We start from the raw sequence: 26,825 nt of genomic DNA on the forward strand, positions 1-26,825 counted from the left end.
TATTCAGATTTCATTACCCGTAATACCATAAATGATGTTATTCAGATTTCTTTACTGCATTTTTCACACTGTTATCATTATCAATTTTAAAGTGAAATTAGTGTTATTGAGCTCAAACTCTTTTCCTAGTACTTCGCAACCGTAAACAAAACAGACACTTTGAGTTTCATACCATGTTCATTTATATCTTTCAACGGAAAACGAACTTTTCATTTTGACAAAAACTGTTAAATGAACTTATTCAGATTATATTGGAGATAGCTAGCTACTCCTTTGTTAATCTTTATTAATTATCACCATATTTTTAATTGTATATTTGTGAATTTTTGTAAAAAAAAAATTAAAAGAAAAACTTGATCGAATACAATCCTTAATTTTAAAATGTAATGATTTTTTTTTTATCGTAAGTAACCCGTAACCGCTATCCTTTGGTGCGCACTAGGTAAAGACATTTTTCATATTTCTGAAACAATGGGAAAATACTAGTATTGAAATTTCTCCTCTCTCAATCTTCCTTTGAATATCGTTTCTTGCGCCTCTAATTTTGGATGATCATAAAACATATTAGAGGAAAAAAAGAGCAGGTTTTGCCTATTAGCCAATAGGTAATTCATGTTGCAGTTCCTCAAGTTAAAAGCCCAGGATATAACTGAAACTTATTTCATCATTCTGAGGAAACATAATAATCCTGAATGGAAGAGAAACTAGTTTAAATTATTGCTATTCTGCTTATGTGTTTGAGCCATTTTGCAACAAACCCTCTATTAAGCAGGATGCTGGGTCAAGTTACAACAACACGATTATGATCAAGTATGAACTAGGCCTCCAAGTTTTCATGAATTTCCCCTTGAGCAACTGCTCAATTACCCTTATCCATCTTCCTCATACCACTATCCAAAATTTTCTATACAAATGCAAATCAAGAGTTCATACATCTACTTCACCTTCACTCACTAACATAAATTCAACAATAAAGATGGACTCACCTCCATATCTTTTACCTAAAGCTCTTCGTGCATTTCAGGGTTTTCATAAGTTGCAGAATCATAATAATTGGCGTCCTCGGGATTTTCAGAGCTCGTATAGGTAGGGGTTTCATAACCGTATGAATCCTCAGAAGGTTTGGAACTTTCAGTGTCAGGTGTTTGATATATATTTGAATCAGATGGAGTCCCTGGAAATATCTGAGATACAATTTTAAAGATAATATCGATCAAGATATTCCCCCCTTCAGGTGGCTGTACAGTTTCAAGCACAGAAGTCACGTAATCTTTGGCTTCTGAATCTGAAATACCATCAGAAGATATAGTCTCCACAGCCTCAGTAAACTGGAGGAGGATGCTGATGCCATTTACCACATCATACGCCATTAGCCCAATTCTTCCTCCAACCCAGCTTCCAAGATGGCTACCTAGCAAATAACCAACTCTTCCAAACTTTTGCTCACCAAGGAATCCAACAGCATAAGTTCCAAAAAGAGTCCCTGTTCCCCTAAGTAAACCTTCGCTCATTGTACCTCCATAGTATACTGCTTCAAAAAAATCCCAACCCGATGAAATGACAGGGCCTATAATGTGCTTGGCTTGTCTGGTTGCAAGTTTTGCAGCTTTCTTTCCTTCTTGTTGGGCCTGTAGAGCTGCATCTTTAGCGTTCAAGCCCTGTGACAGTGCGTCGACTAGTGTAGCTTCAATTGCTTTATGCCTAGCTCGTTCAACATGTGACGATCTGATGGTGTAGACATAAAGCTTCACACCCTCCTTAACTGCACACGCCATTGTACCAGTGCTCCCATCGAAACAATTTAAAAAAGTAAATTTACCACTCTGCGATGAGGCCTCTTCACCAATTAACTGCCTACATTTTTCAGCTTTACCGTAAAAATTGTGAGAACAGTTACTATCAGAAAACTAGAAAGAGGTAGATAAAAATGCACTTAAAACTCTAAAATTAAGAATTTGAGCCAGTGATGCACAGTCCACATACACACACTGACACACAAACACATCAAAAGTACTGGGAGTCTGTTGGTTCATATTTGAGATATAAATGAATTACTCTTTCACAACTACACCAAGTTGAATAAGATTACCTTTGACAAGAAATTGTTTAAACAACAAATCGCATTATAGAAGAGTTCACAGAATTCAAATTAAGTAGTTAAACTTGTGCAAATTGTTGATCTTTTCCATCCGTTTTCTATTTCTTCCTGGGATAAGTAATGCATCAAAGTTTGACCAGTAAACCTTGAATATAAAGTAATGCTACTTTCGGAAAAAGAGGTTTACAAGCACGTTTGTTTAAATTTCAAAATTTAAATTAGTATTTTGGACTAAATTAGCATACTTTTTCATCAATTATGTGACAGACCAACTAAACCAATGTGTGGTCACCCCTAACTTACGCCTACCACTTTTCACAACAAGTCTACCACTAAAAGCACTTCATCTCACCATTTTCAGCAATGCTCTGCAATACAAGAACGGGTATTGTATTCATTAACATGATTTCCTATCTAACAACATATCGAATAACCTTTGAATACCCGCAAGGTGCAGGATCATAATTATCTATTACTTGCAAAAGAAATCGGTGAAATAGAGCCAGTCCTAGCTAAAGGGTGCAGCAGTAGCAAGTCCTCACTACTACTGCAGTCTGCATTTCATTCTGCCATGAGTATAATGGAAGTTCACAAGTTAAAGAAAAATTAATTTTAAAACAATACATCGGCAGTTGCCTAGTGTGCAATGCAGTAGTATTCAGTACTCATAAGTGGTTGATACTGGTGTATTGAAACTTTTTTGAACATCTCAAACTCAAAGTAATCTCACACTGGACCGGTACAGGTGAATTCAACCAAAACAGACCCAAACGATGTAAACAAGAACTATATTTCCAGCTAGACAGAGATCCATGTTTCAACATACATACTTATAAATATTATAAGATATCCATATCAACCATTATTAATTGACTGCCAAAACTTTGAAAACCAAGTAAAATTGAGCAATTTCACTTCTTTTTATATTGCAAGAATATTAAGTTCATCTAACGAGGATTCGTTGATAGTGTAGTGTACATCCCCCTCCCCCAAAAACCAAAGTCATGGATTTGAATATTCATTCCTATACTTAAAAATCTAGTTAACTGAAAACACACCAAAGAAAGAAGTTCATTTATCACAAATCTTCTTTATCACCAACACAACATGCTGTACTAATGAAACTTTTTTCCAGAGACAAAAATGGTCAATGCATCTAACAAACAACCACTTAGACATAAGTTAAACTAGTTGTTTTGAACTAAATATGTAAAGCTATGTGCACCGGGGATTCTACATAGTTGGCAGAAAAAGAAAAAAAAGGAGAGACGTATAAAAAAGCATATGCTATACCTGAGAAACTGAGAATGATGAGGCCTGAAACAAAGAGCACAAGTTGTAGTTTGTTGTTCTCAAAATCCATAACTGCAGTAGACTGTGATCTATTTTTATGGGTTCTAATCAAGATTTGTCTAAACAGAGTACAACAGTTGGAATCTAACCACGTGTTTGGCTTTAATAATCAAAGTTCTCATTTTTAACCTGTTTCTATTTCTATTTCTTGTAAACATGGGCAGGTTTAAATTGACTAATTTGGTAGACCTGATTCAAGATAAGTCACAGCAGTCAGCCGGTCCCCCGCTCTTTTCTTTTCTACAAGTCTAAAACATAATAACCTGAATTTATCAAAAATACACTAAATTATTCGTAAAAAAGATTTGTAAAAATATTATTTTATTCTAAAAATATTATAAACATACCAGTTGAATGTTACATTTTGCTTTGAATTTTGCAACTATTTTAGGCTATATTTTAGTTTGAATTGTATAACTGTTTTAGATTTTATTTCGATTTTCATTTTATGTTGCATTTTAATTTGCAAAAATGGTTATAAAATTTGTTCAACTTATTTCCGCAAATATTTTTAAAATTCAAGTTGCATTGCAAAATTGTTTCAAAGTTGCAAAACGTATTATTGTAAATATTTTTTAAAGGTGATACTCTCTCGGCCTCATTCAATTATATATAATTTTTTTCAATACTTGACATGCATTTTAAGATGAATATAAAACATACTTTCATAATTTATTTTTAAGTTTTTTTGTATTAAACTTTAAACATTAAATTTTCATTTAGAAAAAGTTAAAAATAATTTGTGAAACACACTTAGGGGACTTCGAATGTATATAATCTGTGGGCCACAGGATGTAGTAATTTTGCAAAAAAAAAGAGAAATTAAAACTGAGGTATTCCGTATTCATGAAAAAAACCCTTAAATTAATTTTTATATAAATTTTATTTATGGAGATTATACTTCGTACTGATTCTTGAAAGAGTATTCGAGAAAATGCTACATTTTGTAAAATTTGTTTGTGATTTTACCCAATTCTGGAAATATTTACAACAATATTTTCCTTTTGGAAAATATTTGCAAAGATTCAATATTGGATAATATATTTCATTTTAACTTGCATTTAATTTAAATTGTGCAGGCATTTTAGATTATAATCTTGTTGCAAATGAGTTATATTGGCGAATATTTTTAAAGATAATATGTGTGTAAAATTAAATTAACTTGAATATTTATGAAAAATCACCAAAAATTAACGATGAAGTAGTTAATGACTCGTCTAATTATAATACCCCAACATTTCAATTTTCAATATAATTTTTTATAGAGTTTGTTCAGGGTATATCCCTGCCACACATTATCACTTAACCTTATTTGTTTATTCAATTTCATAGTTACACGGCAAGTTAAACTTTATGTTAGAAATTTAGTTACTGTTATATATTATGCGGTAATTGAAAAAGTTTGTGTTTGATTTATTAGAATGTAACTAGTTATAATTACATAACTAACTTTGATAAGTATTTAATAAATTTGAAGTGTCTAATTATATAACTTGCAGTGATCATAAATTACTTGATAACTAACTTCCTATATTTTTACGTAACTACAATATTTATGGAACTTCAAATTTTATTGTCCAATTTAAAAATATTAAAACGAACATTTTAACTTATTTTTAATTTAAGGAACTCCAAAAGTCGAAAAAAAAACCCTACTATTTTAACTTATTTTTAATTTAAGGAACTCCAAAAGTCGAAAAAAAACCCTACTCTCTTTTTACTCTGGCCTCCTCCTCTTTTCTCAAATATAGGCGCCGTCTCGGGGTTTTCACTGTTTTCTCCAATGAAAAGTCTCATTATCTTTATTTTCTTTCATTGTTTTTACCTTTATTATTAAATCTTGGTTTCTACTGTTTTTTTCAAAAATAAATTTTAGATAAAAAATTATATCGGAAAATCCGTATTTTTTATTTTCTTCAATTAAACGTGTGGTTCTTCGTTTTTAATGGGTCCGGTTTCTCTTATTTTTGTGGTTTGTTTTGTGGATTTAAGACTTGATTTAATTTCGTAATTTCAATTTGGTTGTAATCCGTCTCCTTATGAGAGTTTTAGTATTTCTCTTTTTTATTTGTGAGAGTATGATTTTTGATTTAATGATAAAAATTTCTATGGATTGCAATTATGGTCGATAGTTTAAACATGATTGGTTTTAACCAGATGTGATGAAGCGGGTACATGTAAATATATAATTTTCAACAAATTGCGTGATCATTTCTCCAAATAAATGGATTGATCAGTTATTATTCTGTTTTATGTTTATTCGACGTAATTATATTTGTAAATATTGTATGACTTTTATTTGTTGAATTAATTTTTTACTTAAAAAAAGTTAAGGAATTCCAAGTTCAATAATAGAGTTGAATCAAGATAAACGAGACCTTATTCTCATAATATTTTACTGAGTTGCGTTGTTGTCATTGATAGAGTTTTTATGACAAAGTCCATTAATATTAATAAATAGGAAGCAATTAAAATTTGATAACTCAACTTTTATCATGTGTCTTTGAACTAGTGATGCACAAAACTTAGTTAAAACTCGGCCCGGTTCTGCCCGGTCAAAACTCGGTTCAATCTCGGCCCGGTCTTAGGATCTCGACGGACCCTATATTTTTAGGCAAAGTCTGGCCCGTCCCGGTTAAAACCCCGTATTTGGCCCGACCCGACCTAATTAAAAATCCGAAAAAGTCCGGTTAAAATCTGATTATTCTAATATATTTTCTTATATATTTATGAATTTACATTTATTATAAATATAAATAATACTTTAAACACACATATATATTTACATATTTGTGATTAATAATATTATTTATATACTTCTTTGCATAAAATAATGAAAGAAGATATAATAAATACATTATATATATTTGGATAACAATGATAAAACATATTATTTTATAAACATGTTTATTTTTTGCCGAACTTAAAAATATTTTCAACGAAATAATGTTTTCATAAAATATTTCATGTAAACTAATACATTTTTACGATAATCTAGTTGCTAACATATATAGTGTTCGGAATCTCTAATAAAACTCGATCCGATTTAAATTGGAAAAAAGCTCAGCCCGATCCGATCTGCCCTGAAAAAAAGACCGGTTAGGCCTACCTCAAAAGCCCAAACGGGTTTTGACATTTTCAGAAAGTCCGGCCCGGTCAAAATCAAAGTCTGAAAAGACCAGCCCGGTCAAAAACCGGATTTTTTAAGATCCAATCAAAATCTGGCCTGCTTAACTTTTTGTGCCTCTCTGTTTTGAACAAACGTATAGAATCCGTTTTACGATTGGCTGCTAAGGTCCACTCGGACGTCTAGCATTTGCATGTTAAGTATTTTCCTTAATGTAAAGCAATGATTTAAATTTAATTTTCTTAAATTAGCTTAATTTTGCTTTTGTTGCGCATACATAACGAGAGATTCTAGAGTATTTAAAATTATTATAAAAAATGTTGAGATGTTAAAGTTCCTAAAAATATTTCGGAAAACGTTATTAAATGTCGAGTTATCATAATATTATTAGTTGTTTTCTCATTAATGAAATAAATTCTTGTACATTAATATAAGTTTCAAGAATGAAATAACGACATGTGTCATTTAAAAATATTTTTAAAATTCTTTTCGATATATAACATTGCTCAGAGACATAATTTGTTAAATTTGAGTAGCCACAAGTTATCTTTTTTTTTTTTGCCAAAACACAAGTTATCTTTTACCAAATTAAAGAAAGAATCTATTGAAAATCTCAAAATCATAATTAACTAACATCACCATGCATGCAAAAACAAATTAAAGTATCCCGAAGAAAGTAAATAGGAAAATAAAGAGTAGTGATTGGTAGTTGACTAATAGGAATAGTAAACGGTGGACTTGTTTAGGTCAGTTGGCAAGAATTTAGGTTGAAAAAGAGTTCTTATCGCAACGGACTAGTATATAACAAACTAAACTTAATGCATTGCTTTGTTTTCCTAGTTTAACCTACAAGTTTTCTTTTGCAGTTGCAACTTCGCATCCTGCGATTACCTAGGGGTGTGCAGTGTGCATATAAAAGTAGTTACATTTATCAGGAGTTAGGTTAGGAGAAAAACAGCTGCTTTTTGCATCCCCAATTAGCGGACGGAGCAGATAAATTTAACCTATACACGTAGGTAATTATTATATAATTAAGAAAAGAGGTAGGAAGGAGAATGAAGTTGTTACTATATAAAGTGCTGATGGTTATTATAATTGTGGGAAATCCTGATTCTTCTAATGAGATTTATATTTCCATTGAGAAAGATAATTATGGGAGTGACCAGGTTCTTGCTATCAATGGACATCAACACATTAATAAGCGCCATGCTCATTCTGCAGCCGCTTCGTCCAAGAGAATCAGACTCTCTAAAGACCTAGATCTTAAGGTTCTTTTGGATTTTAGTAGACTGTATATGTTATGATGAAAAAGTATCAATTAGGGTTAGGGGTTTTGTTTATATTATTTATTGAAACAGTTGTTGTTTTTTGTAGGAGAAGGATATTATGTTCTACAAGGATATAAGTCCACTTGGTTTGAAATTGCAAAAGACTCCGTCGCTTATAAACTCGATTGAGATGAAGTTATCGGAAGCAAGGAAAAAAGAACCAAAACTCGATCACGAGAAGTTGAAGGCATCAAACTTTCCTGCTAAGCTACTTCAAATTGGCACTTGGATAGTATGAACTTAAATTCCCATCACTTCCTTAGTCATTTCTATTAATTTTTCTTCACACAAGTGCATATTTAGATATAAAGTTGTCACAGCGGCCGTGTAGGAATGAAGGTGATCTAATAGCCAAATGCTACTATGCAAAAAAGAAGATAGTTTGGGAAATACTCGAGGGAGCTCTAAAGAGAAAGATTGAAATCCAGTGGTCGGATATTATTGGTATTAATGCTACCGTGGGTGAAGATAGACCTGGAGTCTTGGAACTTGAGGTTGAATTAAAACCGTTTTTTGCTAAATCTTAATGTTTTAATTGTTGAATGGATCTATTGTACTGGGGACTGATACTTGCATTGTAATTTGGCAGTTAAAGCATCCACCTACATACTTTCTTGAAACTAATCCGCAGCCGCGAAAGCATACTCTTTGGCAAACAGCTTCAGATTTCACCGGAGGTCAAGCTCCAAGCTTCAGGTTAACATAATTGCTTTCCTCCACGTACATTTCACTGTTCTGCCACTTTCATGAGGTTTCTCACTGGTGCTTATTTGTCAATATGCTACTTTTACTATATATCTGTAGATAGTCTCCTGCTGAAGTTATTTATGCCAAGTACTAAATAAGTTAAATCTATTCGGTGATCACAGAGGGAAATACTCGAATTCTTCTCGAAAATCAAATTATTCATAAATCCAACTCCAAACTCAGGTTTTAATGTCTTGTCAAAAAAAAACTTAGGTTTTAATGAGGCTCGCGAGTTTTTAAGCCATTATTATTTATTAATAATATCTTACAATTTTAACAAAACTATTATGTAGTTTAGACATTTAACCAAGTCTGGCTTAATTATGCTCGACCTTTAATTAAAAAATATTAGAATTAGTTTGAATTTTTTAGCGAAACTCAAATTTTGAACTTCTATCGACCCAAATTATCAATTCAAGATTTATGACTTTGCTAAAATCGGGTTTAATACTACCCAGTTCAAAATTGGTTTGAGTTCTGATCATAAATAACCCGGGACGGTCGAGAGGGAGGCCAACCATCGGGGGTCTCAAATTTTAGAGGGTCTAGTTTTTAAAAATATTGTTATATATTCATAATTTAATATACCTGAAATAAGTTTTTTTTTTCATTTTTTCTGTGAATAATTGTTAGTGCTGCAAATCTGTTTTTTTTTTGCATTGTCTGGGGCTTCCACTACTATTCCTCAACGCCGGAGGAAATTTTCTTATTTTTTCTGTACATAATTTGTAATCAGATGATCATGACAAGAGAAGGCTCAGTAAAAATACTCTGCAGGGTCGCTTTGTGTAATCCATGCCAATTATTTCTTTTGTATACAAAAATCACTTTCATATAGTCATAAATATTTGCAACAATGATTTTACTTATTATTGATGATGATTATTGTTTTTGCAGGAGGCACTTCATCACATTTCCTCCTGGAATACTAGATAAGCACTATGAGAAGCTTCTTCAATGTGATGAAAGATTGTTGGAACTAAGCCAACAAACTTTTCCAACTCTACCTCACCCGTATTTCGACTCAAATAACTTGTATGGACTATCAGAACACCCTCGCAATCTCAACAAAAATCATGTCAGTGAAATTGTTCCTCCTGAAATGCAGCATTATCAAGTTCAAAAGTTCCCTACACCTCTCGGCCAGCGTCAACAGGTCCAAAACATGAAAGCAGCAACAGTTGCTCCTTTTCCTTGCAGTTCCGTGAATTCGACCACACCAGGTGTTGCTCCTCAACTCCAATATCATCACCAAAATTTTCGCTCACCTGTTGGACATCATCTTCAGAACTTGAGTATAAGACTTGATCCACATCCCAGTAATGTGGATTTAACCTCCCTGTCAGGTAAGAATTTACATACATTCTTAGCTGTGCCTAGCTATAGTAAAATGCTTTCTATCCTTTTTATACAAATACGTCCTCTGTAACGAGCCTAATTTCCTCTTTGTAGATGAAACAACAACGAATTATGTAATTGAAAATCAAGGCACCGCCTTCTTTAGTCAAGGTACTGACGTGATTCACGAGCCATCTTCAGTGATTAATTTATCACAAGTAAATTCGGGCTTTCTTTACCAACATCTTAATGGGGAGGAAGTGGGCATGGGTAACCCTCTGACCGATAGTAGTGGAATGTCTTTTGCTGAAACTGAAAATAACCAACTTGGTGACACAAATTTAATTACTGAACAAGGAGTGAACCTCAACGACATTTTTGCAAACAATATGATGAGTCATGAACAACAATGCTTTATTAATCATGTTGATTCAGAACATGCTGTTGATCAGTATTGTGAAGCAAATGGTTTGAAGCTCATGCCAAAGCCATTCACTTGGTTCCCTCCACAAGAATTTAATGCTAATACAACAAACCTTTCATTGTACCCTTATCATGTCTTTCATGAATCAAGGCAGCTAGATGTTGAACCTCAAAGTCCAACTCATGTTCATCCCTGGGGATGATTTATGCTTAATGGTGGTTCCGACTGTCATTATATTGAGTTAGAATTTCGTTCTGAAACAATTTACTTGCAGGCATGTTATTTGAAATACCTATGTAACAACTTCTGTTCCAAGAGGTACTTAGGGTAGGTTAGGATGCAGATGCAAATAGCATAGAGACATTTTGCTAGTTATAATAGTTTACCAGTTTTGATTAGCTTTTCTGCAAAATCTCGAGCTTTCTCATTCTTCGCATTAAACATCTGCACTTATCTTATGCATTGTTCATTTGTTCTTTTTAAATCTAACTAGGTAATGAGTTGATATTTATAATACATTACGTTGGAATGTGTTCGAGGCAAGGGATATGTTACTTCTTATTTTAGACCGAAATTGACTTGATTATTAAATTTTATCATATATAATTTTATTAATTTCTAAATTTTAATCCTCACTTGAATTCATTAATTATGATCATACTTTGCTTTTGAAATTCATGTCAATCTCTATAGTGTCTAAATCAAGAATTTTAAAGTGTGCCTCTAAAACAACAAAAGGTCTTGATTTTATGCCCGGGTTAAAGAACCATCATATGTAATTTGGATATCTTGGTCCAAACTAAATGGCCCCTAGCTATATAACGTTAACTTTCCTTCGATAGCATATATATAGTTCTGTATACTTGTCAGAAAAATTATTGAATTACAAGAAGAGAAAAGCATAGAATAGATCAGAAGAGGAACTGCTGCCCGTCTTAAAAAAGAACTTATTACTATTGTGCGAAAAAATAATAAAGGACTGATTACTTCCCCAAGCAAAGAGCCGGCGATTAAGCCAACAGCCAAGACATGCTCAAAGGTGGATTCTTTTATGCTGTTAATGTTGAAAAGAAAAAAGTTGTGCCTAGGATTATCAAGAAAAAGCTTTAAATGTTTTTTTTCGGGTAAGGTCAATGACGATAATTTTAAATACTCGTGCACACATTTGCTTCAACCGAGTCTCCAGCCCTCGACCTTTGTTAATTAAGGACGAGGGATATCTATGGAAACGCTGTGGCTAACTTACTATTAAACTTGACCTTTTAGTGAATATTTAATTTTCCCCACATGGGAGCATTGGTTATTCTCATTTGAGTTCTTAATTAACCAAGTTTCCTTTGTTTACCCTTATCAGTGTTAATTGCTTGTATACAAATGATAATCACACATACAACACTACTGACCAATGCAAACAATAAATGATTGCTATTAAATTATCCGGAAAGACAAATTTACCAGGACTACATTCATGTACACCATGCACGTACCGTTATGTATTTACATGTGAAGTCGAGATCTGATGCTACATGTGCAGTTCTTGACTTCTTGTTCTTTGTAGTCCAGACTCCAAATAGGTTGATTAAAACTTATAGCAAGAATCTACAAGAATACAACCAACTTAGCTTTATATTTCAAGGCTAATATCAAATTGACAAAGTTTGGAACATATCTAAGGATACCTCATGTATAATTTCCCAAAGATGCAACCTACATGTAAGGATTCCTTGATGTGTAAATAAGTAAATATACATCAAGAGATTAATTTCCAACATCTACAGGCCATCTACCTCTTCTTTTTTTAAATGTGATGTAATTTTATATCCTCTGGAAAGGGGGAAGGGGGTGGGGGTGTTCATTGAGAGTTGCAACTTGCAACTGTTGCATTTAATTACACACACAGAGAGAGATATACAGTATATAATATCAACTAGCATATGACAAGCAAATCCGAGAAGATCTTTAACTTCATATATAGAATAGCATCAGTTTCCATAAAAACTGTCTCTAGAAAACTGACTCGAGACATTGAAATTAAAACATTGATCCTCATAAATGTGACAATATTACCGATCAAATACTAGATCTGCTTGCACCTTCATCTCCTCCCTCTTCTGTATTAGTCTCGATATATTTCCTTTTCTTCACTGCAGTATCTGAATGTTCCTTTTCTTTTCCTTTCGTTACAGGTATCTCTTTGTCAGCCTCTCTCTTTGTTTCTGTCTCTTTCTCTTTAGTTATTTCTTTCTCTGAGTCGTTAGTCTTCTCTTTCTCTTGCTGAGGTCCGGATTCAACTATTGAAGGAAATAATGGAGGTTCCCGACCACTTAACCGACAGAACACTTTCTCAACTGTTTCATTTATATCCTTTCCTATTCCTTTCTGATCTAAAATAAGCTCCCAAACCGATTTGGAGGCTTTCTCAAGCACTGAGCTTCTGCAGAACATTCATAAGAAGTTGAAGTCAAACACTAAACTAAAATTAATGTTGAAGGTGATACCTTAAATTCTAATACAAGAAAAAAAAATTGCAAGAAATATTTGCTGAGAGACCACTAAAACTACAATTGTCCAGCACAAAATCAAAGTGCAAGAATCAACATTGCTTCAGAGAGAACTTGCTACAAATATACTTCAGATGAAATTCGAATCTTTATGTTAGAGGAGATTCAAGTAAATTGTCAGTCATTTATTCTTATAAATTCCGGAGAATGGTCTCTTTTTAATTTTTATCACTAATGAAGTTGTAACTTAGGAATGTTCTTCATTTCCAGTATATTTGACCAAATGTGGGACATAAACTATTAACCTCGAGTCCTCGACAAGAAGCGTTTAAGACAACAAGGTTTTATAGAAGAAAAACCTTGGAAGATTTCCTTCAGTTCAAACTCCAGTTTAATAAAAAGTGGTATAAAAACTTTAGCCCAAATTAAGAGCAAGTTATAATTTCCTTCAATTTAGCTAAATAAATACATAAATAATTTCCTTCAACCCCCAATTGCCAGAGAAAGACAGTATACATTCTACATGAAAATGCAACTACATCACACGTGCCCAAATAACTAATTCGAAAAAAGTGAAATCTATTATAGAATGGTTTTTTCTTCTCTTCATTTAAAACTTCTGCACTTTTAAGTAGGAAAAGAGCTGTCTCTTACACACTTCAGTTGGGAATAATTATTTTGAACGTATCCCTTATTGCAACAGTACCATGTGCAATTTTTGCACAAAAAATACTTACGGGCATGGTTCAAGAGGCCAAGGAAGAAATTAAACAGGCAGTTATACTTCGTCAGTTAATACCCAATCTTGCTACACCACCCTGTTGTGTTCAAATCGCAGCAAGCAGCCAAAACTTGCTAGTGTGATTTGAGTATATTAAATCCTATTTGTTTCCTTAATAATTAAACTATAATTTTAGTATTTGACTGTTTGTGTGAATAAAAGTGACACTTACGTAACTTATAAGTTGAATTCTTTATTATACTTATTTCAGTTACTTCTTTCAATTTTGCGATTTGACTTTATAAAGATGAATAGTATACCTTATACAGCTAAATTGTTCGTTATTTTAATATTTTTTATATATTATAAGTTCTATGTAAGTAATAAAATTATCCAGGTTACTAGTAACTTATAAGTTAAAAGTTATTTTTTACTTATAGGTTATAAGTAATAAATTGACTTTTTCCTGCCATAATAAATTGACTTTTAAGTGAAGTCATTTTTTTTTATAATAAGCCAATGGGCCAGATAATAGTCCCTAAATGCAGGCAACATTAGAATATACAGCACTATTGTTGCAACTTCATATTTTCATTTTAAAAAAACTTACTTTCAAAATTATTATGCGATAAAGATTGTACAATTTACCTGCAATGTTTATACTACACTTGTAAGAGTTTTCCACCTCACCTTGAGCATTGGTTATGTACAAGAGATTATTCTGTTTAGGATGATAAAACCTTAGTTATGTAATTAAAGTGTGTCGATCTATCACTTATTGGTATATAAATGAGTCGAGCTAATTTCAAGACCTTACTTCTAAAAACATTATCTCCCAAGCTTGTAGTAAGTAATACATTATCTAGGAAGCAAGTAGAAGTTAGAATTAAATATGAACATGCATCTATAGTGTGAAATCAAGACTGATGCTTACTCTAGTTCCTGCCGAAGAGCGTCAAATAGCTCTCTTTTAGTTTGCTTTTCTGCTCCAGGAGTGTTGAGAACTTTGCTCTGCTCCACCATTTTTATGGTGTTGTTCTTAAGCTCTTCCTATAACAAATAACACACAATATTCAGAAATTTTTTATTATTTAACAAAACTGTAACCTTCAAAAATTTGTAATAGCAGGGCACTATTGCATAAGACAATTGCAACACGTCCCAGAACTCTTTCAACTTTTTGCATGATGTAAGACAAGTTTGTTTAAAAGCGACTTTAAAAATGCATCCACTGTGTCAGCATAATAAGTGGTAAGAAAGAGAATCAAGACTGTGTATTCTTCAATCTCTACAACTAAATAAAATGGCCCTGTTTGAGCCTGTGAAGAAACTCCATGGTAAAGGGGACAAAACCTATGTTACTCTGACTCGGCTAGAAGTGTCCGACATGGATACATGTTCAATATCAGACTCGGCAACTTTTTAAAAAATATACATGTTTTTGGACTAAAATAGGTGTCCAAGTCTGACTGTCAATGTCCGAGTGTCGAGTGTACGACACTGGTACTCAAAGGTAAAATGAAGAGTCCAAGTAACATAGGACAAAACATCCAAATACGGCTCCATTTAGCTTATCAGATTACCAAGTTAATATTGAACATCACCCTAACAGATCCGTATACAGTATTCACAATAATTACACATGAGTGTGAGTCCCACTACTCTTAAACACAAGTACGAAAGAAAAAAAACAGTAACAAGACTACCATAGTGACTGTGACCATGATAACAGCATTCGGTTCTGCACTAACAAAGACTAAATTCAAACCCCTTTTCCTAAGAGTTTTTCCTTTCCATGTATTAGAAGCACATGAAATGTGCGAAATACAGCAACTGATCAAGCAGCTCAATGAACAGAAGGTGTAAACAATAGTTTAAAGTTAAGTGTATATCCTGGCATTGCTAAACATACAATACAATACAGCCTACTCAGCAACTCAAAATACTTGACCCATACCAAAAAACTTAATTTCAAGCTAAAAACTTCAGATAAGCTGAATTAATCAAACTGCACTATTCACGTAATCAAAAATCAGAACACACAAAAAAATACTTATCAGTTTTCAATCATCCTCTATACAAAGAATCGATAACAGTAAGTGAAGAAACACGTAAAAAGTTTGATATCCTTATAACTACCAATGCACTACTAACAATATTAACATAATCACAAATGACACGAGCTCCTATCGTCTGTTTAACATGATTACGTAATAAGAATGTAGTCGTATTATTTATATTTACATCATTACGAAACACGCTGAAAACAGTAGTGCCAAATTTGACGGAATAAGGAAATAGGGGGAGGGGGGGTAAATGGAATGGGGGAATACATTGGCTTTGAGCTGAGTGATAATCTTTAATCGAATAGCATCGATAGTACCGTCATTCATCAAAGTCTGCAATACGTCATCCGGTGATATCACTGACGAGCCTTCCATATCCCCCTGCTCCTACAATTTTCCTGATAATTAAATTAAATTTTGTAGTATTAGATTAGATCAAATTGGAAGAATATTAGTATTGTACAATAATAATAAGTATAGAGTTAGATGCAATTAGGGTTTGAAATCAGAAGGGATGAGAGTTTGTGAGGCTTACCGGAGATTCAAGTCGCCTGAGGGAAATTGCAGGGGAGCTGGTAATTGCGCTCCCTCCACTTCGATTTATGTGCCAACTACAGAAATTAACAAACGGTTGTCAACGTGTTATTACCGGTGTTATCATTATTATTAAAAACCGGCACAAATCGACAAAAATAGCACCTTAAATCGGGTTTGGATAGAATCGACCTAAATTAATCTCCATATCCATTTATTTTTTCGGATTCAGATCAGTTCTGGATTTTTTATAAACCGATTCATATCCGGATCCGTTCGGATCACGGAATTCGGATCGGATATCCGCTCCATTTATGTATATTTATTTTTTTAACTTAACTTATTACAAAGTTTATTTAAAATTTACAATTTCGAAAAATATTCAAATACCAGTAGAATATAACAAAATTTAAAGATAAATTAAAAATTAAAATTTGCATTTTGAAATAAACATACCGAGTTGTAAAGTATTTTAATGTTAACTATGAAAAAATTAATGTTGCGAAATTGATGTGTTATATGAATCGAGATTTTGGGTTATGCGGCTCTAAAAGGTAAAAAACTAGAATTATAAAAATAAGGTTATAGAAGTGGATTGTACGCTTGAGACCGAACCAAACGAAATATAAATAATGGAACTTGACTCGAGGATAATATGTTTAAAATTAAAAAAAAAAAAATTATTATAGTTATATATATAAGGCTACTCTAATAGAAACCAATTTTAAAATACAAACTAAAAACTAAATATATATTTTTTAAATTACTTCGAAATATAACACATAGGATATGCAAATCGATCGTTAAGAGACGTTGAAATATACAGTGAAATCGGATTTTAAAAAAACTTACGGTTTGACGGGAAAAATTAAATTAAAAACGGAGGGGAAAAGTTGAAATTGGGCATTAACAGATGTAGAGTAGTTGGGTGGTTTGCTTTTAGGGGGCATCATGTTCGGTTGATCTAATTGTTCAGATTAGTTTTGAGTTTTTATTTTAAATTTGGTTTGTATTTGATAATTTCCATATATATATATATATATATACGGAAATTATGGAGCGGATATTTCTTATCGGATCGGATTTTTAATAGGTCGATCCATATCCGCTAAAATGGCCTTGGATCGGATTGGGTTGGATTGAATTTTCGCTCCCTTGACAGGCCTAGTCAAAATATCGAGTTTAACCGAATAATTGAGAATTAATTGGGAAAAATGGTTTATTTTAATTGTATTTAATTAAAATCCTTATTTTTAATAATTTATACATTAATATATATTTATGGAAGTACACAATTGATAGTTATTTAAATTTAATTAAAATTATATTTTATATCGAATACTTTATTTTCAATATAGTGAACAAGAAGAATATATAAAAATTAATCGAATTTCAGAAATCAAATTAATAACATACTTGATAGTGAATTGATCATGAATTAATCAATAAAATAGGAAATATTTAGAATCTTAATAATAATATATAATATATAATAATATATATAAAGGAAAATCCTCGGGAGCTCTATAATCGCTTCAATCATATTTATCTTTTTTTCTAGAGCTCCTAAATTTTAATTTAAAAAATTAAAACTTCCTTATTTAGGTCCTATAATTTAGAAAATAAAATCCAAGTTCATATAGAAGTAGAAATAAAATAACATCTAAGTTTATATAGAATTAGAAAACTTACTTATTTAGCTCCTATACTTTAGAAAATAAAATCAAAATTCATATAAAAGTAGAAAAGTTATGATAACATATTCGAAATTGTAAAGAAAAAAATATTGTACTATATTCGAAATAGAAAAGAAAATAAATTAGTACAACTATATATATATATATATATATATATAGGCAAGTGCTCAAATACAAACCAATATTAGAATACAAACTACAACCCAATGAGACCCACATGTTTAATCACTTTTTCCTTCGTTTTTAATTTTACTTTTCCCGTTAGTTGGTTAATTTAAAAAAATAATAATAATTTCACCGTATTTTTATTCATCTCCCACTCATCGATTTGCATAGCATATTTGCTATAAATTGACGACAAATCAGTATTTAAACTTACCCGAATCAATAAACTGAAATCAGTACTAATTGCAGAATTAGTACTTTTAATGATTATCGTAAACATAATTAGTGATTTATCGTCGAAACATATCAAATATGATATTAATACTGATTGTTGGATGATGTATAAAAATATAGTAAAGTTAGATTTTAAAAAAAGTTCACTAATTGACGGGAAAAATTCAATTAAAAATGGAGGAAATTATGTGTAGTTGTGTGTGAAAGGTGTAGTTTGTAATTTATATTTTAATTTAGTTTGTATTGGAGTAAGACTCTATATATATATATATTAATTTGTGTTGAACGTATAAGCTAAATTTAAAATCTAAAATCATCAATATTTAATACATTGGGCAATCGTTTTCTTCCTTATTTGTGTAAATTAGTCTTTTTATATTGAGTTTCTTTGCCAGATCATCCGCGTATACAGTTTATTCACATACTTCGTGTACCGATCTTAATGCTCTACTTTTAATGTTTGCAGGAGTTAGAGTAGACACAGGGAAGGTGATGCACCCGAGACCAATGACGCCTCTCAGCCTGATTCTCGATCCACGGTACCCCGCCTTACATCACTTTTGATAGTTATTCAATTTTTTTTCCTGTTTGATGGATAATCGATTGCCTATATTTTCTTTCTAATTTTAGAATTTTTAGAATTTCACTTTACAAAATCATGTGCATGCTAGCTATGTAATGTGCCCAAATCGTACCAATTTATAATATTAAATAAAAGTGTTATATATAAGTCCTTAAAATAATTAACTTATATTTTAAAACGAATATAACTATATAATAAATTAGTAGTTCAATACTTATAAATTTTGTCAGCTTTAAAAGTGTGATACGAAATTGGCATTAAAATTATAAACGATAAATTTTTTATTATTTTCAATGTCTTTATAATTAATGAAAAATTCTCGGGAACTCCAGAATTATCTGAAAATTATTTATCTATTTTCTAAGCTCATATATTTTAATTCAATAAAATTATTTTTTCTTAAATACATTTGAATTAATAGGGAAGATAGATAATAAATATTTAAAAGTCAATCCTATTTAGAATTTGTTTAATCGAATGAATAGGGAAGATAATAAATATTCAGAAGTCAGTCTTATTTAGAATATATTTAAACAAATTTTACATTTTTCACAACTAACTTAAATCGTAATTTTCTATTTAAATTTAAAATTCAAACATATTATATAAAGGATATATACATTTGAATTAATAATGCAGATAATAATTATTTATAATTCAATCTTATTTAGAATTTCTTTAAATCTATTTTACCTTTTTCTCAACTAACTTAAATCGTAAATTACTATTTAAATTTGAATTTCAAACCTATTATACACATGGGTATTCTGGATATATATAAAATAAACCTTCAAGAGCTCTAATATAAATTATATTTATATATTTTTCTTGAATTTCTCTATTTTTAAATTTTAAAAATTAAAATTTTCCTAATCTTTAGGTACAAGTACTCTAAAACTTATAAAAAAAATTCAAATTATTTAACTAATTGATCATAAAACAATAATCAAATCAAATTTCGTAACTATTTTACTATATTTATAATCTTATATAAAACTATTATTATCACGTCAAGTAATATACATTAGCATATTTTATTTTCGTGATTATTTTTTTGCAACTTCTTATGAATATTATATAACAATTTTGTGGTATTGTTAGAGTTTTATATGTATATAACTTGAATATTATAGTGTAATATATAATTCATACGCCTGAAATTAAGATCAAAAAATTTGCTTTATGTTGTTAATATTGGAATTTCATGAACTTGGAGCCAACGAGTCAGTCGAACAATTTATATAGTAAATAAATAGAAGTGGAAGAGCCTTTCATTGATATTATTCTATTGTTGCGGTATCTGGTTGTTCATGCTGTAATATTCATTAAAAAAACTTAGATTAGCCCAATGAATAAGGCCTATTTATGAGCTCTTGGATTGCTTTCGCCACTTCTTGGTCGCCAATGTTGTCATTGACAAAGCAGTATGGTCAATTTCCCGTGAATATTATAGTGTAATATTCACAAGAGCTAATTTTGCTAGACTTTAAATTCAAGACCACTTTTAAATTAAAGTTTTTTCTCACAAGTTTTCCATGGGCTATTTAATCGTCATAATCGGACTTCTAGAGATATGACTCAAACAGTGTAGATTGCGCTAGTGACCCATAAACTCCGAATTTAAATCAAATTAAACTCCATATATTATTTTTTAAACAAATAAATTACAACAACTATATTATAATTGAAAATTCTTCGAAAATATATGATATTTCAACAATTCCGTGTATGCAAATAAACAAGGAAGGACCCATGATGAGAGTTAAAAGGGGTCGCTAGACCCATGTACAAAACTTTAATATTGTTTACTGTGATATTTTTTTAAAAATTTTGCTGGTCGTGCTCTCGAGTGTATAAAAAATATCCAGTACCAATATTTTTTATTTGTAGGAGTTTGTATCTGTTTATTGTTTCATTATATCAATATTTTTTGTCTAAATTATAATATTTTTTATTTGTATTATATTTGAGGGGAGAACAGCTCAAACTAAATTTTTTATAAATTTTAATTTTGTATTAGTAATGTATTCAAAGCGAGGCAGATCAAACTAATTTTTATCTAAATTATAACATTTTTTATAAGTATTGTGTTTGTCGGGTAGGCGGCTTAAACTAAATCTTATCTAAATTTTATTAAATTTTTTATTAGTATTGTGTTTGACGGGAGAGCGGCTCAAGCTATTTTTTTATCTAAATCATAATAAATTCTTATTAATATTGTGTTTGACGGGAGAGCGGTTCAAAGTAATTTTTTATCTAAATTATAATATTAGTTTATAGTAGAATTTATCTAATTAGTCTTTTTTTATTACAACGGGGCTCAAGATTACAAAACATCATAATTACTATGATTATTATCAACTTAAGAAGACGTGATACATATTGGCATAATGAAAAAATATGTACGCATTTTTGTATGATTATATATATATTATAACGGGTGTCGGTCTCACAAAGCGTGATACAAAATGGGCAATAATTACAAATAATTAATTTTTTTATTATAGTTCATATTTTTCTTAAATAATCTTCATATAAAAGGTTTTAAAAATATTTTTTAGGGCCGCTGCGTAGCGCTGCTTTGTCGACTAGTAATAATTATTAAAAGAGGGGTGAGAGAGAAAAACTTCAGGAAAGTAATCAAAGTCATGCTTAGGTTAAAAAACCAAAATCATGTTTTAAAATCGACAAAAAAAGGTCGCGTTTTAAAGCGAAGATGAGGGAGGAAATAAGAATCGTTTATGGTTTTTAGATGTCGTTTGATTGAGAGGGTCTCGGGTGGCAAAATTAGACAAGGTCTGAAACCTGATACGAACCCAACTCACAAAAGTATGGATTAGAGTCGGGTTTTTTACTTTCGGGTTAGGTTCGAGTTAAGTAAAAATTTATCCAAAAAATTCGGATCATTTTTGGGTTCCTCAAATATCTGAACCCGGACTGTTTATTTAAATAATCATATATATATATATTATAAATATATACATGTTAGGTTATAATTTTTAAAATATTTGTAACATTGTTTTTTTACATTTCTTTTTTTTATGTTGATTTAGAATTACATTTTATTTTTGTAATGTTACAAATTTAAATTCATTAATTTTATTTTTATTGATTTATTTTAAATTTCTGGTCATTTTGGGTAATTTCGGGTTAAATAGGTCAGTTTACGGTAACTCGAGTACCTATCAGGTCAGGTTCGTGTCATAATTTTTAAACCCATTTCAGGTCGGGTTGGGTTCAGGCCACACTAAAAAAGTTGAGGTAAATCAAACTCGACACGAATCTGAACCAAAACACGAAATTGACACCTATTAGGAGAGTCACTAAAATTTGTTACGTGTTTCATTCTTTTAAACTATACTTGATTTTTGTTGTGCATGAAATGTCTGTACATAACAAGACAAAGTCATCTTGACAACCATAACGATAAGTTGTATGATAATCTAAATTTGTATTCTGTAATTGTATTCATTGAGTTTGTAAAAATGTTAAGTAGATTATACTGGAGAATTTTGCTGTGAACAACCTTCAAACTACGGAATAAACTCTGAAAGAAGATCAAATTCCGATCATGCCTCAAAGAGAAGTGTAGCAACTTGGATTTGAATAATACTATTATTGGAAAAATGTTCGACGTTATATATCGACAAGTCACGAATCAAGAAATTCCAGAAGTCTGGCGAGAAGTCCACAATGACTTATGGAGAAGTCCCAAAAGATATTGATAACTCAATTTGCATGTAGAGATCTGAGATATCGACATGTCAAAAAGAACATGTAGAGAACTGGAGATATCGACAAGTTATTTCTTCATGTAGAGATCTAGAGATTTCGACAAGCCAAATCTTCACGTAGAAAACTAGAGATATCGACAAGTCAAAAGCCTATGTAGAGAACTAGCGCTATCGACAAGTCAAAAGCCTATGTAGAGAACTGGCGCTATCGACAAGTCATTCTACATATAGAGAATGGAGACCTCAACAAGTCAAAGACACATGTAGAGAACTCCATATATCGATAAGTCATTATACTTATCGATATGTGGCATCTCTACTGTACAAAAGAGATATCGACAAACTATCTCATAATTCAGAATACAGGCAAATTGAATATTCAAGATTATTAGTCAACAAATAATTCTATCACTGAATTGGAAAGACTACAAATGCAGTTTAAAGAATTCAAGATCAAGGGCCAAGATTCACTGGACAAAGGAAGGTCATAGACCTAAAGATTCTGCGCAATATTTGCTAAATTGGAAATGAAAAATGTACAAAGTAGATTTAGAAATTATGTTAGTCTATTTTAGTACAAGTTTTGTATACCCGTGCATGATGTTCCATAAAGCATTCACGGGTCCTTTGTTTAAATAAAACAGATCTAGAAATTTTTTTGAATTCTCTCTCAAGAATTGTAGATGAGTTCTTATCTTTAAGAACACAGATTTGTAGCAAAAAAAATGATTAATACAATCAAGTGAGTTTTTGATAATTTGTTTGTGTGCTTGCAGTTAAACATTTTATCACTACATATTCATATTTGCTTTGTTCAAATATAAGCCAAACACTTTTACAAGTAATTAAAATCCAAGAAAACACATTTACCCCTCCCATGTGTTGTGTTTCACTACACTCAATATCTAACAAGTGGTATCATAATAAAATCTGAAAGAAAATAGATAAAGATCTTGGAAGGATGAGTGCACAAAAAATAAGCAGTATCAAGATACCTGTCTTTGATAAGATAAACTACACCTTATGGAAAAAGAAAATGATGTTGTTCATAAAGATGGCCAATCCAATGTACATTGAGATTCTCAGACATGGACCCTTTATTCCTATGAAAAGGGTTCCTGAAATAACAGATGGAGACATGGTCATACCTGCAAAATTTACACCTAAAGAGCCCTCTACTTACACAGAACTAGAGAATGAGAAGGTTGCACTGGACACTGGCTTAAAACTCATACTAATTGAGTTTCTTGATAATTTAATATATAATAACATTATTAATTATGAGTCAGCTAAACAAATCTGGGAAAAAATAGAGATCTTGTGTGAAGGAACGGAAGAGGTTAGATCTAATCAAAGAACGATCTTGGTTTCACAGTATGAGGGCTTTATGGATAAACTAAAGGAAGGCATAACTAAGGTTTTTGAGAGATTCAACAAACTGATAAATAATTTGCAGCTTCATGACAACTACTATGAAGCTAAAGAAATGAACCTGAAATTCTTGCTAACTCTCCCTGATCACTTGGAACAGGAAATTTCTGCAACTAGAGTAGGAAGAATTCTAGGGAGAATAACCTTGGAGGTTTTGTATGGCATGCTAAATCTCTATGAACCATAGATGTTGCAGAGAAAGTCATTGAAAGCTAGTAAATGACATGTTGTGGATGTGTCAAGTATCTTGGTAGCTAATAACAGCAAACTAAGTCAAGATGAAACTGAAGCCCAGACTCAGGTTACTCAAGCTGTTGAGCAGAAAAATAAGGAACCACAAAAGCAAGTCATTTTAGAGCTGGAAGAGGATGAGTTTTACACTCTTGATGAACTGAATGAGATGGATCAGTCAATGGCTTATCTTGCAAGGAAATTTTCAAACATAAGAGTCAAAAAGCCTAATGTTAAGTGGCATTTATATCCACTTAGAACACTTAGTAAAGGCTCAAATTGGTGTTTTATACTCAAGTTGTTTGTGTTTTTGATGTATTTTTGTAGTGTTTTGCATTTCAGGGCATATTCGAAAGAAGAAGTGAATCTTGCATGATTTATGCTTAGAAGAGTGTTAGGATGGAGCCTCGGCTGATTGCGCAAAAGAAACCAACATTTGCAGTTAAGAAATAAGAAAAAAAACTAGTTTTTCCAGAAGCTCAGGGTGGCCGCGCTACACTTGGGAGCGGCCGCGCCATACTCAGAGCGGCCGCGCGGGATCTCAGGGTGGCCGCGCTAGGTCGATTTTAAAGAATCCTGTTTCTAATAGAAGATTGATCTGTTGGACTTCTAATTGGATGAGCTGGTATTTAAAGACTCCAAAAAGACGTTTTTCATAACGGAGAGCAAGGAGAGAGCATGAAGAATACCTAATAGCATAAATTCAATAAAGGAGAAGAAGACCTAGTTTTTACTTGTGATTCTTTGCTTAAGTTGTAATCTTGGATACTTGTTTTATTTGTTGCGTGAACCTAATACTCTTGTTAACGTACTTTGATATATTTATTCAGTTATTTCAGACCTAATTTGTCTTAGTTTATTTACCATACTTTCATCGGAACCCATGGTGACGATGAGTTCGGTTATGAACTAATCGTTATCATGGGGTTCTAACGGATTTACTTATGGATTTCTATAGTTAATTGTTTCGATACCTAAGTGTGTGATGATTATATGATATCCTAGTATTGGTTGTGCTTATTCGTCTTATGTGCGTCGTGAACATATAAGATAGCGTGTTAATCTCTATTGAAGCGACAGTGAATATAGAGGTTTAGAACTTGCCATGCCAGTATAGGTTCATGTATTTGTTATGCATGATTCGTAGGTAATTTTAACCATCTTACTTGCCCTATGTAATCACGATAGATAACTTGTTCATTAAACCTTTATGCTGTCAAATTCTATAGACATATAAGGTCTCAACATAATTGGTATTTATTCAGCTTCTATCTCTTTTGTGGATGTTTGGTAGTAGGGTATTCGTGCAACGAAAGTTGGCGTTTACTAGTTTCGTGTTATCTGATTAGTTGTCATCACCATTGCATGCTAAGGTTAAGAACAATTACTTGAATGAAGTATTTAATGAAGTTAGAATCCCATGTTTGTCTCATATAATTACATCAACCTTTAATCTCTTAGTTATTTGCATGTTAGTTAATATTTTAGGTAATCAACAACCCAAAGTGTTATTTGTCTTAGTATTGAACGATAGCCATATCATTGTTGCATAAGTGCATAAAGTTAAGTTAACCTAAACCGGTCTCTGTGGGAACGAACTAGAAAGTATTCTATAATACTTGTGAATGCGTATACTTGCGTATAATTTATCGCGTGTTTTTATCCTAATAAGTTTTTGGCACCGCTGCCGGGGACTCGGTGTTAATTTAGTTTATGTGCTTGATATCAGTGGTCGTTAAAGTTCATTGACTCAGATATTTTACTTACTTTTTTACTTGTTTGTGTTTCAGTTACTCTAGAGAGCGTTTATGCTAACGCGTTCTCGGTCTCGCAAGAGAACACTGAATAAAGAGGAGAAAGAAGTCGAAGTAGTTGAAGAGGTTTTTGAAGAAGTTTAGAAAGTTGAAGAAGAAGCTATTATTGCAATGGGAGAACCAGTAGTGAATCCGAAAGCTTTGATGGATTATTCTTAGCCAAAGATTAATGATATTCAGTCTAGCATTATCAGACCAGCCATCGCGGCTAATACTTTTGAGATCAAATCTAGGACGATTCAGATGATGCAGAACTCAGCTCAGTTCGGGGGTTCTCCAACAGAAGATTACAACATGAAAATCAGAGATTTCATTGAGATCTGCGACACTTTCAAGTTCAACAATGTTTCTGAAGATGCTATAAAGCTGAGGCTTTTCCCATTCTCTCTAAGGGATAAAGCTAAGTGTTGGTTGCATTCTCTACTACCAGGCTCTATTACTACTTGGGAAGATCTTGCTCAGAAGTTTCTAACTAAATTATTCCCTATGGCAAAGACAGCTGCAATCAGGAACGCTCTTACTCAATTTGCACAGCAATCGGGAGAATCTTTATGTGAAGCTTCAGAGCACTATAAGGAGATGCTTCAGAAGTGTCATATCATGGGATGCCTGACTGGATGATTATCAACTGCTTTTATAATGGTTTGGGAGCACGGTCTAGACCCATGCTCGACGTAACATCAGGTGGAGCCTTATGGG

General features: G+C 31.8%; 4 protein-coding genes across 9 annotated transcripts; 2 read left to right on the plus strand and 2 right to left on the minus strand.

Moving 5' to 3' along the window:
• Positions 1 to 625: 625 nt before the first annotated feature.
• LOC141724005 (uncharacterized) lies at positions 626 to 3,601 on the minus strand. Its single transcript, XM_074525988.1, has 2 exons — positions 3,392 to 3,601; positions 626 to 1,867 (listed from the first exon to the last, which is right to left on the minus strand). Exons 1-2 carry the CDS (start codon positions 3,459 to 3,461, stop codon positions 1,002 to 1,004), a joined length of 936 nt encoding a protein of 311 aa, XP_074382089.1. The 5' UTR covers positions 3,462 to 3,601; the 3' UTR covers positions 626 to 1,001.
• Positions 3,602 to 7,531: 3,930 nt separating this feature from the next.
• On the plus strand, positions 7,532 to 9,861 carry LOC141660059 (uncharacterized). The gene is made up of 6 exons (XM_074467019.1): positions 7,532 to 7,846; positions 7,953 to 8,138; positions 8,227 to 8,400; positions 8,496 to 8,602; positions 9,551 to 9,801; positions 9,854 to 9,861. The coding sequence occupies exons 1-6, from the start codon at positions 7,634 to 7,636 to the stop codon at positions 9,859 to 9,861; spliced, it is 939 nt and encodes a 312-aa protein (XP_074323120.1). The 5' UTR covers positions 7,532 to 7,633.
• Positions 9,781 to 16,373, minus strand: LOC141724006 (uncharacterized). Of its 6 annotated transcripts, XR_012576434.1 has the most exons (7): positions 16,239 to 16,373; positions 15,971 to 16,101; positions 14,572 to 14,687; positions 12,483 to 12,849; positions 12,095 to 12,122; positions 11,903 to 12,014; positions 9,781 to 10,303 (listed from the first exon to the last, which is right to left on the minus strand). XR_012576434.1 is itself a non-coding variant. In XM_074525992.1 (6 exons), exons 2-4 carry the CDS (start codon positions 16,076 to 16,078, stop codon positions 12,486 to 12,488), a joined length of 588 nt encoding a protein of 195 aa, XP_074382093.1. In that variant the 5' UTR covers positions 16,079 to 16,101; positions 16,239 to 16,373; the 3' UTR covers positions 11,822 to 12,014; positions 12,095 to 12,122; positions 12,483 to 12,485. The 6 variants fall into 6 exon arrangements, 4 of the variants coding, with proteins under 4 accessions (XP_074382093.1, XP_074382090.1, XP_074382094.1 ...); XR_012576433.1 differs by lacking the exon at positions 12,095 to 12,122; XM_074525992.1 differs by lacking the exon at positions 9,781 to 10,303 and having other exon boundaries at positions 11,822 to 12,014.
• A 7,331-nt stretch (positions 16,374 to 23,704) lies between these two features.
• On the plus strand, positions 23,705 to 24,268 carry LOC141660060 (uncharacterized). Its single transcript, XM_074467020.1, has one exon. The coding sequence runs from the start codon at positions 23,705 to 23,707 to the stop codon at positions 24,266 to 24,268; it is 564 nt and encodes a 187-aa protein (XP_074323121.1).
• The last annotated feature ends 2,557 nt before the right edge of the window (positions 24,269 to 26,825 follow it).

Source organism: Apium graveolens, chromosome 5, assembly GCF_009905375.1.
Source record: "Apium graveolens cultivar Ventura chromosome 5, ASM990537v1, whole genome shotgun sequence".
Classification (NCBI taxonomy): Eukaryota; Viridiplantae; Streptophyta; class Magnoliopsida; order Apiales; family Apiaceae; genus Apium; species Apium graveolens.